A 16491-nucleotide genomic window follows, 5' to 3' on the forward strand; every position below is an offset into this window, starting at 1 on the left:
CAAGATAGCAGACAAGGGATCTTCTCTCTCTTATCCTTTGGCTCACTTTTGGTATCCCGGAGGGTTGGCGAAGGAGTGTGATTTAGCTCCAAGAAAATATTTGTCAGATCTAGGCTGAGGTTTTCTTGTGGGGTGGGAAGGGCAGGTGGTGGAATCAGTAGGATTTCTAAAGGGAAAATACAGAACCTCAGCTAGCCAAGAAACTAGAGACTGTGAGAAAGCCTGCCCATGTCCACCAGCCCTGAAGAATAGGACAGTGGCCAGTAGGGTAGAGCTGGGAGAGGAGGGGAAAAGGAAGAGCTCCAGGCTGTCTCTGGAAAAATCCAGACCCAAATAAGGCTCCTGGATGTCCCCCTACCCTCCCCCCTGCCTCACCTCCACCTCCACTTGTCAGGCTTGGCTTCCCCTCATCCTTCCCAGGGAAGCCTCAGGGCTGTGCCCTCTTCCATCCTCACCTTTGCTTGTGCCTCCCTGCACTGCTCGCTCATTCTGCTCTTGCTTTCAGAGTGACACTGGTAGCAATGCCCAAGCCAAGCCAGAACACACAGTTCAGAAAGTCAAACAACAGTGAAGTGGCCCCGCATTGATCTTTCCTATCTTGCGCTTTCCCCGTGGTGGAAAACCCTCCCTTGCTGCCTCACTTCTGTACCTGAGACTCTAAATCCTTCCCCAGTCCTGGGCTTGACTGGGGGAAACCAGGCCCCACCAGGCGAGGTGTCACAGCCCTAGTGTGTACTCCCATGGCTGGGCAGGCAGAAGTGAGGATGTGTCTGTTGGGAATCTGGGAGTCTTGGAATTCCCACACAAGAAGAGAGAGACACGAGGCCCGCTTCTTTGCTTCCCAATTGAACATGTTTAGCAACTGTTCTTTCCTTGGGTAGGAATCAAAGGACTGAGCTACCACACACCGGGAGATAGTTGAGTTAGGGTGAATAAAGTTCAAATAGGGGTGGGCTAATTAGGTAAAGATCTTCCTTCTACTATCTCCCTTTCTGAAGCTACTCACACTTGCCTGGACCCTGGACGACCTAAAGTACCTTCCTGGGGATTGGGTTTGTCACATCCAACAAGCCCTCCCATGCATCAAAGATGTCCTCATCATTCTATTTGGGAATCTCACAAACTACAGACTAGAAGATTTACCTGAGGCCTAAGACCAACCCACACTTGCAGGTAGCCAAGTCCACTAACTGCTAGAATGAATGAAGAACATGGCAGATCTTCTTTTCTGGAGAGTTTTTAAAATCACCCTGGACAGGTGGGTCCAAAGGATGTTAGGGGATGGCCTCACTTGATGGCCTCTGAAAAATTTTGTCTTGGGAGTGGGGTGGAAGGCAGTGATTGTGGAATCCGTAGGATGGCAGCTTTCTAGGAGTAAAAGATAGGGTTCTTTCCTGGAGCACAGAGTGGCTAAGAGCACTTAACTGTCAAGCAGGCCTCGTCTCCAGACCTAGTTCTGCCAGTCACAGACTGAAACCTCAGGCTTGTTATTTAATCTCTCTGCACCTCGGCTTTCTCATGGGTAAACATGCATGGCTCCAAGCAGGTGCTTCCTAAGGTAGATGCAGTGAACGTTATTAACGCTCCACAAGTGAGCTTCTGGCCCATTCTTTGGTGCTTGCAATTTGTTCTAGGGTCTGGCCACCTAACCCTGGGAAGTTCCTACACCTGACTCCACCACTGTTGTCCACAAACCTTCAGGCTTTGGGGAATAGGGTTCAGAAACAGCACCCCTTAACCACCCTCTCCAGAATAGAGACCCAGAGAGCCCCTGGCAAGTGTGGGGTTCATGGCCCATGCCAACAAAATCCCCTTGAGTCAGAATGTAAGCGTCAGTTCAAGAAAGCCACTCTGAAATTATCCTGGTAAGACTCAGAATCCAGACAGCAGGTCTCTCTGGTCCCCTGAGTATCCTGAATGGAAGCCAAGCCTCCTGCCTGGGCTGAGTCAGTCTCCAGGTCTGCCCTGTGCCTAGGAGCCCTAACACTGGGGAAGATGCCATGGAGGCTTTATTACCAAGCAGGAAAACACAGAAACTAAACATCATTTTCCCATCTCAGCCGGGTTGTCAGTCTGCCCGACAACACCACTAGGCTTCTTGTCACCTGCCTTGGTGTCTCCACCTGCCGTTTTAGACCTTCTCAACTCTCCTCAGATCTCATTCACAGCGCAACATCTCGCAGGAAAAATTGAAGCCACCAGAAAAGCACCCCCTCACATTCTTGCCCCCAAACCTGTCAACTAACCCACATCCCTCCATCCTTTCCTCTTGCCTCCTGCCGCATCAGAAGAGCTCTCCTTCCATGCTGTATTGTTAGCTGTGGATGCTTTTCCCTCCCATCTCCCCAGGGGACATTTCTACCAGTTCTCTCTTCTCCCATGCACTGACAGGCTCTATGCAGCAGAGTACAAGCAAGCTTAAATCTCACCCATATTAAATCTAGAAGGTCTCCTTTGAACCCCTGCATCCCCCGATGGGTGAAGGATGATCTCAATCTTTGGGGCACCCCTGTTCCAATGCTGGGCCACTGAGAACAGGAGAATGCAGAACCGAGGCATCCTGGGGGTGGGGTGGGGTGGTCCATTTGGGGCAGGGAGGCCTCAAACCAAACCAGCCTTAAATAGGAGACAAAGTATGCAGGAAAGTGGACAAAGTTGATATCTCATCTGATCAATTCCTTGTCAGATTTCCAACTTGAGCTCATGCACTGTACTTCACTTCTCACTTTTACCTCCTACGTAACCATGCTCTGATGCCCACTGAGGCAGGGTTCAGGGTCTAAATTCACCCAGAAGCCCCCTTGCTCCCCTCCCAAGACCTCATCCCCCACTCTACTCTTGTTCCATATCTCCCACATACAGACCCTTGTACAGTGTCCCTTCCTCCTTATAGGAGAGTGTGCACCCTATAGGAGGCATTTCAAACCTTTTAGCTGTGTCAGGGACAGAGAACAAGGACAGGCAGACATGCCCACACCATCTACAGATTTTACTCTCAGTAGGACCCTGGGACTCTTTAGCCTCCCCTCCTCTGGCAGCAAGGGGAGAATGAGAATTCCCATGGGGATTTGACCACCTCAGCATGTGTGTGCGTTTGCATGTGTAGCAACTCTGAATAATCAGTGGGTTGACCTGTAAGCCAATAGCCCACCTTTCTCTGGGCAAGGTCACATCCCCAAGATGCACAGTAAAGACATAAAACCACTTTGTCTGAGGGAGGATTCCACTAGCTTGCCGGTGAACCAAAGATAAAGTCTCCCCAACCCCACTCACAGACCTCCTTAAGCATCAGCTCTGAGGAGGGTATCTCAGTGAGCCTTGGCTGTTTGGGCAACAGAACGGTCCCCTGGCCACCAAGGAAGTAAGGATCTCTGTGGCCCAAGGAGTGTCTGAGAAGTCAAGTTAGACTCTTGTGTTTGCCTCTTGTGCTGTGTGACCCTGGGCATATCACTCAACCTCTCTGTGCCTCCAATTCCTTTTCAGTAAGGTCCAACTGTGTGGACCTGACCTATCTGAAGGGGTCCACTATAAAAGCAACCAATGGACCAGATTGGAAACACCTTTACAAGTGGGACTGAGCTGAGGAAATTCTTTAAGGAATATCAGGAAAAGAAGGAAAAAATGTGGGTAGCTCTGGAATTTCGCTATCTTACATATTCTTTCCAAAATTTCCAAATAAGAGGTCTGATCCAGTCATTTCATTAGAAAATAAAGTGTTTATTAAGAAACTATACACTGAACACTCCTATAAGTCTCTGTGGAAACACAACGCCCCATTGTCATAGCACAAGGTGAGGAAAATGGCAGAAAAAAGATGCTGGGATGGATGGAGCCTGGGCGGCTGGAAATGAGGTAATGATTTACAACAATTTAAAAACATCATCCTCAAGCTTACTCCGTGAAGCCACACTCGGGAGTAGGCCCTGGACCCAAAGATTCAGCAGGGCCTGATAGGGAGTATCCTGGCATGAAGCAATGGGGAGCAGGCTGGGGGAGCCAGAAGGGGCCAGACAAGCACACACGTTGAGGCCCTGGAGAAAACCTGACTCCCCATGGGATATTACGGAAACTTGGGTGCCTAGGAGGCCACCCCAGATGCTGGGCAAGAACTTGGAAAGCTCTATGATTTTATGCTCCATGGAGGCATCTGCAGAATCAGGCTGGGAACCTGACATGAAAAACCACCATCCAACAGGACCCAGGAACTAAAACCCAAAGTGGGAATCTTACCTCCCACATAAATTTTTCCAAAGGTGTAGGATCCACTACCTATTGCTGATTAAAACCACTCTGAAACTTAGAGGGTTAAAACCGCCACCAATTTTGTTCCAATAGCTCCCCATGGAGGCCCTTGTTCCATGCTCTTCACCAGCAAGTGGGCAGCTACGTTTACTTCTCACAACGGAGCCACCTGGAGTGGGGGAAGCTGGGCCAAGCCAACCAATCCGAGAGTTTCAGGTCCTACAACCATGCCCTTTCTAGTGAAGCAGGGGAAAGCCATCCCCTTCCCTCTCCCCGATGGATCAAGTTAAAAATGAGGGAAACAATCTCCTTCTTTGGGAGTGGGTGGCCATGGAGTAAGGCATGAGTCAAAGCAAACAAAGGAAACACATATATTGACCAGAGGACAGGATGATACTTCCATGGGAGCCATGAGAGGGGCTGGAGGAGGCCAATTTTTACTTCTCTTCCCCTTCAGTTCATCTTGGCCTTGAAATGGTGATTCCATTGGCTTCTGAAAGTTCTCAGATTCAAGAGTAAGTGAAACTGGGGGAAGAGAGCCATTCCCGGGACCACAGACTAGCAGGAAGGGCCTTGGTACCTGATTCTCTTGGTTCCTTTGGTGCTAGTAGGATGGCCAATTCACGAGCAGGACCTCCTGCAGCAAAAGCTTGTAGGAACTGCAGATTTAGGGGCCAAAGAAGAGCCCTGGAGAAATTCTCCTCTCCAAGGAGTTTTCTAATATCACACTCCCTATGAGACGTTCCGGAGAGAGGAGGAAGTAGGGGGTAAGTGTGTCCAAAAACAGTATGATTTTCTCCACCAAAAAAATATAAAATGATTGGTTTCCATTCTTTCCTCTGAGACCTAATCTGGTATCAACATTTGAGCCTGGCTCCCCCTCCTCTTACCACGCCGTCTCCACCTCTGCTTAGGTGCTCTCTGTGACACTTCCCCAGCTGGAGGTTGCAGGGTGACGAGGCCACTAAGAGGAAAGCGTGGTATCCTAGAGAGAGCCAGGGAGACCCGTGTTTCCAGGCAGGGAAAGTGAGGCCACAGGACGGCTGGACTTCATCAGGACTTGTCGTGGTGGTTGGGTTGTTTTTGGAAAGCAAGTGAATGGCTAGTATGTTTAAAAGATGGTTCCTGGTGCACAGGTTTTAAATTTTCTTTATTGGCTCTAAAGATGGTGGCAGGAGCTGCCTCATAGGCCGGACAAAAAATGAGCACAGTGATGACTGGAGGGAAAGGGTAGCCCTGCCAGTGGTAGATGGGGGAAAACACCCGTCTTGGCTGTGTTAGAGGGTGCAGGGGCACTGGTGGCTCATGCAGTCTCTACTTAGCATCCCCGGATCCAAAGAGAACAACGCCTAGAGCTTCCAACCTCTCAGAGGGCCCAGCCTACCAAGGTGACATCACAACAGGGAGGCTTAAAGGAGTTTCTAAAAGCCATGACGTCCTTTGCTGAAATAAACATTGACATCCTCAACATAGATGCCACGGTTAAGAGGCTTGGAATGTCCGGGAAGGCTTATTGGATTCAACATAATTTCTCTGAAACCTATAAAAAACAGAAACAAACAAAAAAAAAAACAGAAAAACAGAAAAAAGCAAAATAAAGTAAAAACCAAAATCCCTCAGAGAAGATCAAAACTAGGAGGGGAAACAGAGAGGGAGCTTAAAGGGGGAGGAACTGGAGCTATGGATGCAGACATATTGGAAATAGCCAAATGAATTGTCAGCAAAGGGGAGGGAGAGGAGGAGGGGATTAACTTAAAACCAAGCATGGTCAGAAACACTCCATTTTGCTGCTGCCTCCACCAAACTGAGAAAGGGAAGTGAGCAAAATATTTGGGGCTAGGCCTTGCATTGTCATGCAAAAGGAGGAGCATCTCATCTATGTGGGGCTTGGTCCACAACCATCATTCTGATGGAGGAGCCCATGACGACGATAAGCTGATGGCCAGGTGGGAGAAGGCGTGTGCTCGCCAGGGTCACTAGAGGGCTAAGGGTTGGGAGAAGAAAGCTATGCTTTCTCAGAACTTACATTTTCTTGGGATTCCATATGGTCGTTTCTAATTCTAGGAGCTGGAATTACATAGACGACTTTTGGCCTGGGGGTGGGGATGCTATACTTTCAAGCCTGAGAGCTCTTTCTCATTGGCCTGTTCTTTTCACCTCATTTTACCAGGTGAGTGGAAAGTTTAGGAAATGAAAGCTTAACCTTCCCATAATTCCAAGTCTTAGATAGGATGGAAATACCCTAGAGGAGTAACAGCGGAGTAACTGGACAATGGGCAGCCTCAAACAAGGAGAACTTCCATGACATCTCAGCTGCTTTCTGACCACATAGCCCTGGACTGAATTAGGATGTCTAGAGATGTTTGAATCTCCAAAGTAAGTTGCTCAATCAACCCCAGATTATAATAATGTCTGTGAAGAGTGTGTTTGTTTGTGTGTGTGTGTGTGTGTGTGTGTGTGTGTGTGCAGGCTAAGGGAGTCAGCCTACCTTTTAATGACAGCTCTGTGTGGAGGGTATAATGGGCAGCTGGATGTTGGGAATATGCTGGAGAGAGACTGAAATCCAATCCAGTTGAATTGAGAATGTCCTCTCCTGTGCCCAGGACATTACGATCAAAAAAGAGTTGCGTCATCTTGGGTGTTGGGGCCTCTCCCTCCGTAGAGATTTGTGAAGATGGAGGGAAACTTCCTTGTCTACAATATCATGTTTGGGGAGAGACTCAGTTTCTGCATAAGAAGTTGCTGAGATAGCTTCCCTGTGATAACCTGGGACAAGGGCCATCGCTTTGAGCAGCCTGCTGAAAAAGCTGTGACACCAGCTTCTCTCCAGGCCATTGACCCTCTCTTGCTTCCTCCACATTCCTCAACTAGGGCCTATGAAGTTTCCACTCCTGAAAGAGGCTCCTCTAACCTGAGGGCTTTTAGCAACAACCCCAAACTGGGCACCTAGTCATTCCCCGGTCCTCTGGGACGTATGGAGATTTGATGAAGTCTTAAACTCTTTAGAATAAAAATTGGTGGGAGAGGGGTCTATACTGTACAAAAAGATGTCAAACGAGGTAACTCACCATGTGACCTTGGGTAAGACACTTCCCCACTCTGGACCTCAGGTTCCTCATATATATAGTGAGTTGATGGGACTAGATGATCTCTATTGTCCTTCAAGTTTAATATCCCATGATTGTCTATGTTTGAAAAGACCCCTGGCAGAAGAGGCAGACATGGGGAAGTTAATGGTCAGTATTGAGCCCCAAGTGCAAACAAACAGGGAAGTATTTTTCTTAGTGCACAGTGCCAGAAATAGAAATCCAGGGGTTCCCAGCTCCTATACTCACACTGCTTCACCTGGACAGGTACCTGGTCTACTCTATGCATAAAATCTACATGCATTATCCTCTGACCATTGCACAGTAGCATTAAAGTACTAGTACAAGCCAGAATCCTGGAAGAAAGATTCGCCATCACCATCAACTATGTACATCCCTTTCCCTAACATATGTACCCCCCATTCTCCTTTCTGGACCAGAGTGTCCTGAAACGATACCCGTATTGTCACTCTGAGTGTCATTCCAGGGTCAGGAAGGATGATTCTGATGCTTGAGAGATGATCCTACTGGACCCAAGACCCCTTACCTCCCATAGAGGAAATTCAGTTAAACTCCAATAGGGAAGCAAAATGATAAGGGAGGATGATGAGGAGATGAGAGGTGGGGTAGTGTTCGGCTCCTTAAAATCTTCCTTGCCTAGTTAGAGCATAAACAGTTGGAACAACAAAACTGTTGGTTGACTGGAGACCCCAGGACTACAAACTCTATGAAAGCGCTGTCATTATAGCTCTGAGAGTGAAATCTCCTTTGGAGGCCATGCAGTTTCCATGGGCCCTGGAAGGCTCCATGTTGGATCCATTAAAGGCAGGGGCCAAGACCACTTGAGTCTCTGCCAAGGTCCCTGAAGCTGCCTCCATGAACATGAGCCTTTTCCCATATGAGCCGGGATCTGAAGTTTGTTTTCTCTGGAACTCTTTCCCAGGTGGAGCCTTTCCAAGATTCTAAAGGCTGAAGCCTGATAGCATAAGAGGCACTGTTCCAAAATCCTCCATTCTTCTCCCCCTTCCTTGAACAACCCAGAGCAGGAAGGAAAAGACAATTACTGAGAGGGTGGAAAGGGGAGACTAGGACCACAGTGGACACCGGGAAGAGGGCAGATGGGTGGAGGGAAGGCCAAAGAGGGGCAAAGAAATCTCCAAGAAGGTTGGTCAGTGGCCCATTGACTCTCCTATCTGACCTTTGCCTCCATCTGTCAACAGCTTCCCCCAAAGTCATTCAGCACAAAGTTACTTGTGGGCCCCCTGTAACTCAGAACAGAGTCCGGTCCTCGGGGATTGTCTAGGTATGTTTGCTGAGAGCAAGCCAGAGACTCTGGAAGCATTGTGGGAAAGTGAGAGGACTCGTGAAGGAGTAGGCTAGGGGAGAAGAGGGCTGAGCACCCATAGGGTTGGATGAGTGACTTTGGAGCCAATCTCACTGAGCCACGAGTAGGTTCAACCTTCCAGGGCGTGTCTGTGAATATTCACTGCAGTAAGGAAAGGGCCAGCTTCCTATGGTCCTGCAATGCAAAAGTAGATCAGGACTTTCAAACCTCTCTGTTGTCCCAAGGAGCTCCCAGATGCTAATCATCTCTCCTTTGCTGCGGTTTCACCACTGCCCACTCCTACACACTGACCTTGGGCTTCCAGAGCCATCAGCTTTCCAGCACCTTCCAGCGAAGCAAACTTCCCTGCATCTTCTGCCTACACAACTCTTCATCTCAAAGGCCGCTCTTTCTGTCCCTGCTTCTTCCTTTTGTTATCTGACATGATAATTTTATTACCTAACTCCAAAACGTGGTTAAGGTTATGGCCTTGATAAAAGGCCCAATACCAAATGCAGCTCTACTGGATTACTTGCAAACATTTCCCCTTTGAATGCCTTCATTTGTCATCTTAAAACTGCTACATCACAGTAACACTTAGCACTTACACAGCACTGGCTGTGAGAAAAGCACTTTACACTCAGGTGTGAGTTGAAGTGTACAGCAGCCCTGGTGCTGAGGTCACGTGCAGCTTACAAATAGGGAACCCGAGGCACAGAGCAAGGTGGATCCCTGTCCAGAGAAAGTGAGAACAGGAGGGGGCAACCAGCTAGGTTTGGGGCACAGGGAGCCTGCTCCCCACCCCTCCCCAGTCAGAGGGGTCTCCCGCCACGGCCTCATCTCTTCTCCCCAAGGGGCAAGAAGAGGTGAAATGTTCACAAGCTGCACCGCAGCAGGGACTGGATAAAGAAGGGAGCTCCATGCCATGCCCATCTGCAGCAATCCTCCCATCAGCTGCACCGCTGATCACCATGGACCCACAGACCATAATGGTTGCCCTGTATTGAGTCTATACATGGGCCAGGCACTGCCTACGGTTAATTCTCTATCGCCTCCAGCATCCTTACGAGGTAGGTATTATTAACTCTGTTTTACAAGTGGGAAAACCTGAGGCTCCATAAAATGAAATAGCTCCAAGATCACACAGGCACCTTGTGGCAGAGGCTGAATTTGCACTCAGCTCTTATGACCGCAAAGACCTTGTAATTCGCTACTTTGCACTATGGCTTCCATTTCTTGGAAAACAGTATCTGGGGCAAGGAGGCTGAGATGGAGACCAAGGCTGCAGTGGAGGGACATTCTCCAAGGGAAAGCAGAGCTATGAGTCTGGCCCCTCCAGCCAGCCCCATATGGGGGGGACAAGGGTTTTATTCCATCCTAACAGCTTTCCTAGCCTGGAGATAAACCTTCCCTCGCCCTGCCTTGCCCCTCCCTTCTAACCCTTTCACAGGCAGCTTCATTTCTGCACTCCATAGCCTTGTGATGCCCACCACCCCCACAAAACACTTTGTATGTCTTGGGACCTTCCAAGCAAGGCATCCCAAACTCTATCCAGCCATTCATGCCTTCATTTTTATGTTCCTTCTGGGAGTTCAGCTTGGGAAGGATAAAAAATAAACCTCATGAGCTAGAGCTATGAATCGCTCATAGTCAAACCCATGGCAAAGGTGTGGAATTACTGAGAAGGTCCCTGGGAATCCAGGCATGCCACCCAGAACTCTCTCCCTGGGCACTGCGGTGATGGGAGCTGCAGCTGTGGTGAACAAGGGCAGGCAGAAAAGAAGGCATCGTAGCAAAGAAAAGCTCCCTCATGGGCAAGCATCTCTTGCTTCATGTCCTACCTATGTGGCAGTGCCTCCAAGTTCATGGGTCACCAAGGATCACTGATGGTCCCTGGCATGTGCTTTTGGTTGCTTTGTTCTGCACCTTTGCCTCCTGATGTGGCTACTGCTCTTTTTAATCTATATCCTTTCTTCTCCTGCAGAATCCTTCAGATTCAATAGAAGGCTAGTGGTGCTGGCTCAAGGGGGTGAGGACCCAATGTCTAGGCTTGCTGGCCAAAAACTAGCTTACTTTTTAAAACTCTCATTCTTCTCTCATTCTGAGGTTACAAACCTAATGCATAGGCCATATGTGTCCCATAGACATGACTTTTTCTAGCATAAATGGTATTTTTAATGAATTTTTGACTTGGTTGCTGACATTTAAAAAAATGGAGTGATTTCACATTTAAAATATCCCCATTTCTAGCATCCCTTGAAAACCCAAGAGTTCTGGTAATGCTGGGCAACACTTCTGCACAGTGATAATCAGCTAGAGCAGAGTAGTGGCTAATTGATTCAGACAAGGCATAAGTTCTCCAGTTTGCCATATTCCCCACCCTGCCCTATTACACTCCACCTGGCCTCTTCATTTATTTGAAAGACTCGTCTGGTTTGTCTCGGCATTTGAGTTTAAAACTTTACAGTAAATAAGAAACCCACACCAGGCTTAAAGGCCGTGCAATAAAGATCAGGGAATGACATCCCAGCAAGCCTCACTCACTGCCCCAATAATGGCCAAACATGTGCTCCTTATGGTCATGACAAATTTTGAAGTGGCTGGAAACCAACAACAGAGACAAACCTACCACAGAAAGGGAAGATAGTTCAGAAACTAACCTGTATGGGTTGAGAAATCAGGTGCCCAACAAGAAAACATGCCGGAGATTGCTTACAACACTTCCCATGGGAAACAGGGTGGCACTCAGCTCAGCAGCCAACGGCATGTTCCATGTTTCCTGACCACAGGAAGCTCTCAACAAAAGGTTGTTGAGTGCCAGCTAGCAGGACTTTTTAGTGTCACTGTTATAGTTCATGGGGCATGAATTGATCCAAAGTATTCTCATTCTCCTATAAGAACAAACATGCTACAAAGGGTTCTGTATGATATTAAAATACACTTGGAAGCAAAATGTCCCTGCTGTAGATTCCTTGGCAACGAGTGTCAAACTGAGATCTCCAGCTTTAGGGCATGGCACCTCTTCCTGTAAAGATGCCTGTATACTGCTGCGAATGAATAATGACATTTGTCCTGGCCCACTCGCCAGCCTTGTCAAGTCTGGTTCCAGCTAAAGGCAGATGCTCCATGGGAGGGGGTGGAGGTTGCATGGACCACGAATATGATTTTGCTCATGGACTCATGCTCTCGGAAGTCACGGTGGGAGACAGAGTCCATGCCCGGGTGAGAGGAAAAAGCACAGAACACAGGTTCTCAGACAAAAGGAAAGGACTGTCCCTGAAGGAATCTTGAAGGCTCTCCCAACATTTCCCTGCCCAGTGTTTGAAAGTGCTCCCAAGAAAGGAGGAATGATGATGGGGGCTTGCCTTTGGCATCACCAAGACTGCCCCAATGATAAGCTGATCTTGGCTTAAAGGAGTGAAATGTTAGACCCAGAGAAAATGAAATTCCTTCCACTCTGTGACATGGATGAAGTGACCTCTAAAGTCAAAACACTTCGTAAGTCTTGAAAGTAAAATGAGCAATATGGCAAAACCTCACCACCCTTCTCAAAATTGTAACGGATGATTTGAATTACTGGAACATCTTCTCTTGCTTAATTGAGGAGAGAGAGCATCCGATTTAATAACCCTTCTCTCTCTTCATTTCCCTTCTTGCTCTTCAAATATGTCTTTATATCCAGCATAGTTTTTCCTTTCTTGATATTTTGTCTCTTCAAATTTTTGAAATATCAGGAATATTAGAAAAGTATAGAGAATATCAAAGCTTCAGTGCCCGTCACCCAGCATTAACAATTTATAATAGTTTGATATTCTCTTTTCAAAAAAGAAAGAATGCATTACAGCTGTGGTTGAGAATCCAGGTGAGCTCATCCATAATCTCGTCCCTCTCCCTCCCCCTCACCACTGCCCCAAAATAGACGGTTATCATTTCCACGCATTTTTAAAAATAATTTTTCTACCTACATATGTACCCATGAACAAACTTTAGTATTGTTTTGCATAACTTTAAGCTTTAAATAAAAAGGGCTGTTTTCTAGATGTGTCCAAGTGGATTCATGCAGCTCTCATTCATTAATTTTAACAGATGTAGTCCACGGTGTCAATAAACTACAAGTTATTTGCCTGTTCTACTAACTGACACCTGTTATTTTTCTATTTTTTATTATTCCAAAAAATGTTGCGATACAAATTATTATACAAGTCTCTTTATGTGCATGCGGAGGAGTTCCTCTAAGGCAGTGATTGGCAAACTTTTCCTGTAAAAGGCCAGTTAGTAAATATTTTAAGCTTAGAAGGCCATACGGTCTCTGACGCAACTACTCAGTTCTACCAGTATAGCCTGAAAGCGCCCACAGATGATATTTCAACAAATGAGCATGGCTGTGTTCCAATAAAACTTTATTTACAAAAACAGGCAGGGGCCAGATTTAGCCCTTGGCCAGGAAGCCAGTGTTCTGATCCCTGCTCTAAAGCCTTTCTACTCAAGTGTGGGTGCAGGGGCCAGTGGCATCAGTGTCAGCTAGGAGTTTGGTAGAAACGGAGAATCTCAGACCCCAGCGAATCAACAGCTGCAGTTTAACAAGATGCTCAGGTGATTCCTATGAACAAAAATGTTTGAGAAACCCGGCTTTAGAGAATATTCCTATAATTTCATGTATATAAATCCTTGATTTAATTCTACTGTTAAATGTTTTCCCAAAGCGATGGTACCGACTCATATTTCTTAATCACTAAATGGATGAGGTTTTACCCTGTATCCCCATATCTGATATTATCAAATATTTTTCTTTCCCGACTGCTGGGTGGTAAATGCTATCTTCTTGTAGTTTTAAGATGTGCTCCCTAATTACTACTGAGGTTGCACATCATTTCATGTTTACTGGCTGTTAGGGTTGCCTATTCTTTGAATTTTCTATCATATCCTTTCCTCAGTTTTTTATGTGTAATGGGTTGTTGGTTTTCCCTTTTTCTATTTGTGGGAGCTTGTTATTTATTTGGCATGCTAATTCTTTCTTGGGTACATATTGGAATCATATACTCTTAGTCTATAGTTTGTCTTTTACCTTTCTATGTGTTATATAGATTTGCTTTTAAATTAACATCATAAAATGTATTCATCTTTCCTTTATGTTATGCATTATCTGCCTCTTAAGAAATTCTTCCCTCCTCAAAGTCTAATAATCTTCTCCTTTCCTTTAAAAGTAGTACATTTGTTTTACCCTTGGGAAGATGGTTGCTGCAAAGGAGAGGCTAGGCCTCCCTATGGTTGTGCCTAAGAGCCTCCTCTCGAATGCCTCTTTGTTGCTCAGATGTGGCCCTGTCTCTCTAGCTGAGCCAACTTGAAAGGTGAAATCACTGCCCTCCCCCCTACGTGGGATCAGACACCCAGGGGAGTTAATCTCCCTGGCAACGTGGAATATGACTCCCAGGGAGGAATGTAGACCTGACATCGTGGGACGGAGAACATCTTCTTGACCAAAAGGGGGATGTGAAAGGAAATGAAATAAGCTTCAGTGGCAGAGAGATTCCAAAAGGAGCCGAGAGGTCACTCTGGTGGGCACTCTTATGCACACTTTAGACAACCCTTTTTAGGTTCTAAAGAATTGGGGTAGCTGGTGGTGGATACCTGAAACTATCAAACTACAACCCAGAACCCATGAATCTCGAAGACAGTTGTATAAAAATGTAGCTTATGAGGGGTGCCAAGGGGATTGGGAAAGCCATAAGGACCACACTCCACTTTGTCTAGTTTAGGGATGGATGAGTAGAAAAATAGGGGAAGGAAACAAACAGACAAAGGTACCCAGTGTTCTTTTTTACTTCAATTGCTCTTTTTCACTCTAATTATTATTCTTGTTATTTTTGTGTGTGTGCTAATGAAGGTGTCAGGGATTGATTTGGGTGATGAATGTACCACTATGTAACGGTACTGTAAACAATCGAAAGTACGATTTGTTTTGTATGACTGCGTGGTATGTGAATATATCTCAATAAAATGAAGATTAAAAAAAAAAAAAAAGTAGTACATTTAATAAATCTCTCTTCCAAAAGAATTCCAAATAATTTTTCAAGAGGCTCCCCCTTCAAGGAGATGGAGCTTTACTTCCCACCCTTTTAGTGTGTGCTGTGTCTATTGGCTTGACTCCAAAAACTAGAGTATGGCAAGGAGGAAACTGGACAAACACAGTCTCAGCCAGGAGACCAGGGTTCACATCATCGGTGACGAACCACGTGAAAGGTGTCAACTCCTGATGTGATGTGATGAGAATGGTTTTCCAGCTCTCTCACAGAGGTTTCCACGTCTGTGGTCTACCCCTGACCCAAACCCATGACCCCATCAGGCAAAACCAACTCGAGGGGCATTCTGTATAAAACCTGACCAGGGCTGCTCAAAACTGTCAAGGTCATCTGAGAAACCGAGGAGGTGAAGGAGGCAGGAGCACTAAATGGAACATGGTACCCTGGATGGGATCCTGGGACAGAGAAAGGGCATTTGGGGGAAAACTAGTGAAGGCAGAATAAAGTGCTGAGTTTAGGTAATAGTAATGTACCAATGTTGGTTTCTTAGTTACAGCAAATGTGCCAGGGTGATATAAGATGTTAACAATGGAGGAAACTGGGCAAGGGGTATCTGTGAATTCTCTTTTCTATTGTTGCAACTTTTCTGTAACTCTAAAACTATTCTGAAATTAAAAGCTCATTTTTAAAAAAAAGTTCAACTTATAAATTTCACCAGGAATTTGTAATTTATTTTGGGATTGGTATGAGGTAACAGTATATAACTTGATCTTTTTCCGATGTGGATAACCAAGTTTTTCCTACTATACATTGAATAGTCTATACATTTCATATTGATTTGCTAAGACATGTCAAAATGTATATATATAAATACACATATCTCCATACATCTGTATGTCTAGCTGTTTATTTCTCCATCTATCTACATACATGTACACATGTTTTTGGGTGCTTTAAAAAACTTTTTTCCATAGCCTACTTGTCTCCCCATATCTAAACAATACTATCTTTGTCATAAAATTATAATGTCTTTTTGTTTACTAAGGCAAGTCTCCTTCATCTTTTTCTTTTTTATAAAAAATATCTTGGCTATTCTTGCCCTTTCATTTTTCCATATGAATTATAGGATAAGCTAATCAAGTAAGTGCCTCTTTGGGATTTTTAGTGGCATTGTATTTAATTTATAGATTTGGGGGGAGAATCTATGTTTTTATTTTATTGGTTCTCAGATTAACAAGGTGTTTCTTTAGTTGCTGTTGTTGTTGCCTCTTGGAACTTCGATCACAAACCAAATCCTATAATGACGGTTTGAGGTCCTACAGGGTAATAATGAGGACATAGCAGAGTGCTTACCAAGTCAGTTGAGTGGCTTATTTCATTCTCTGGTCTCAAGGCTGAGTTTTTATCACCCTGCTTCCTTAGCTTACAGATTCTCTTTAGCTGCATTCCCAGACAGGGGTTAGCAACATTATTTTTTTCATACTCTTTCCAAAGACTATTTCAGACTTTTTCCAAGAGTGTGGAAGACTATCCTCAGTCCACAGCTTCCAGCAGTGAGCTTAGCTCTGATCTTCCAACAATTTGAAGCAGCACATATAGTACTACAAATCCTTACTCTTTGCCTCCAGACTGGGAACCCAGCACAAGCACGAATGTGGCTTTACACATCACCTTTTATATCTGTGCCATTTCTGGTCCACCAAGTTACTTATCTTGTTTTTGTGCCCAGCAATTTTGTTTTATATTTTTATGTCTTCGCTATATGTTTGGAGCAGAGGGGTGGCACTAAAGCATGAACTTACTGCACTATCTTGACCAG

At 45.8% G+C, this 16491-nt stretch overlaps 1 protein-coding gene across 7 annotated transcripts in view; it reads right to left on the minus strand.

Annotated features, from left to right (window-relative positions):
- Window positions 1-16491, minus strand: part of NTRK3 (neurotrophic receptor tyrosine kinase 3) — a 358606-nt gene that overhangs the window by 95672 nt on the left and 246443 nt on the right. Inside the window, exons 14-15 of one of the 7 annotated variants that reach the window (XM_037832996.1) lie at window positions 7311-7445; window positions 4598-5782 (exon numbers count right to left, since the gene is read on the minus strand). The exons of 5 other annotated variants lie outside the window; for them this stretch is intronic. In XM_037832996.1, coding sequence (XP_037688924.1) covers window positions 5664-5782; window positions 7311-7445 — 254 coding nt within the window. In that variant the 3' untranslated portion in view covers window positions 4598-5663. Of the gene's footprint in view, window positions 1-4597; window positions 5783-7310; window positions 7446-16491 lie in introns of those variants that run through there. One more of the 7 variants, XM_037832997.1, reaches the window with a different exon arrangement.

The sequence above is a fragment of the Choloepus didactylus genome, chromosome 4, assembly GCF_015220235.1.
Source record: "Choloepus didactylus isolate mChoDid1 chromosome 4, mChoDid1.pri, whole genome shotgun sequence".
Taxonomy (NCBI): Eukaryota; Metazoa; Chordata; class Mammalia; order Pilosa; family Megalonychidae; genus Choloepus; species Choloepus didactylus.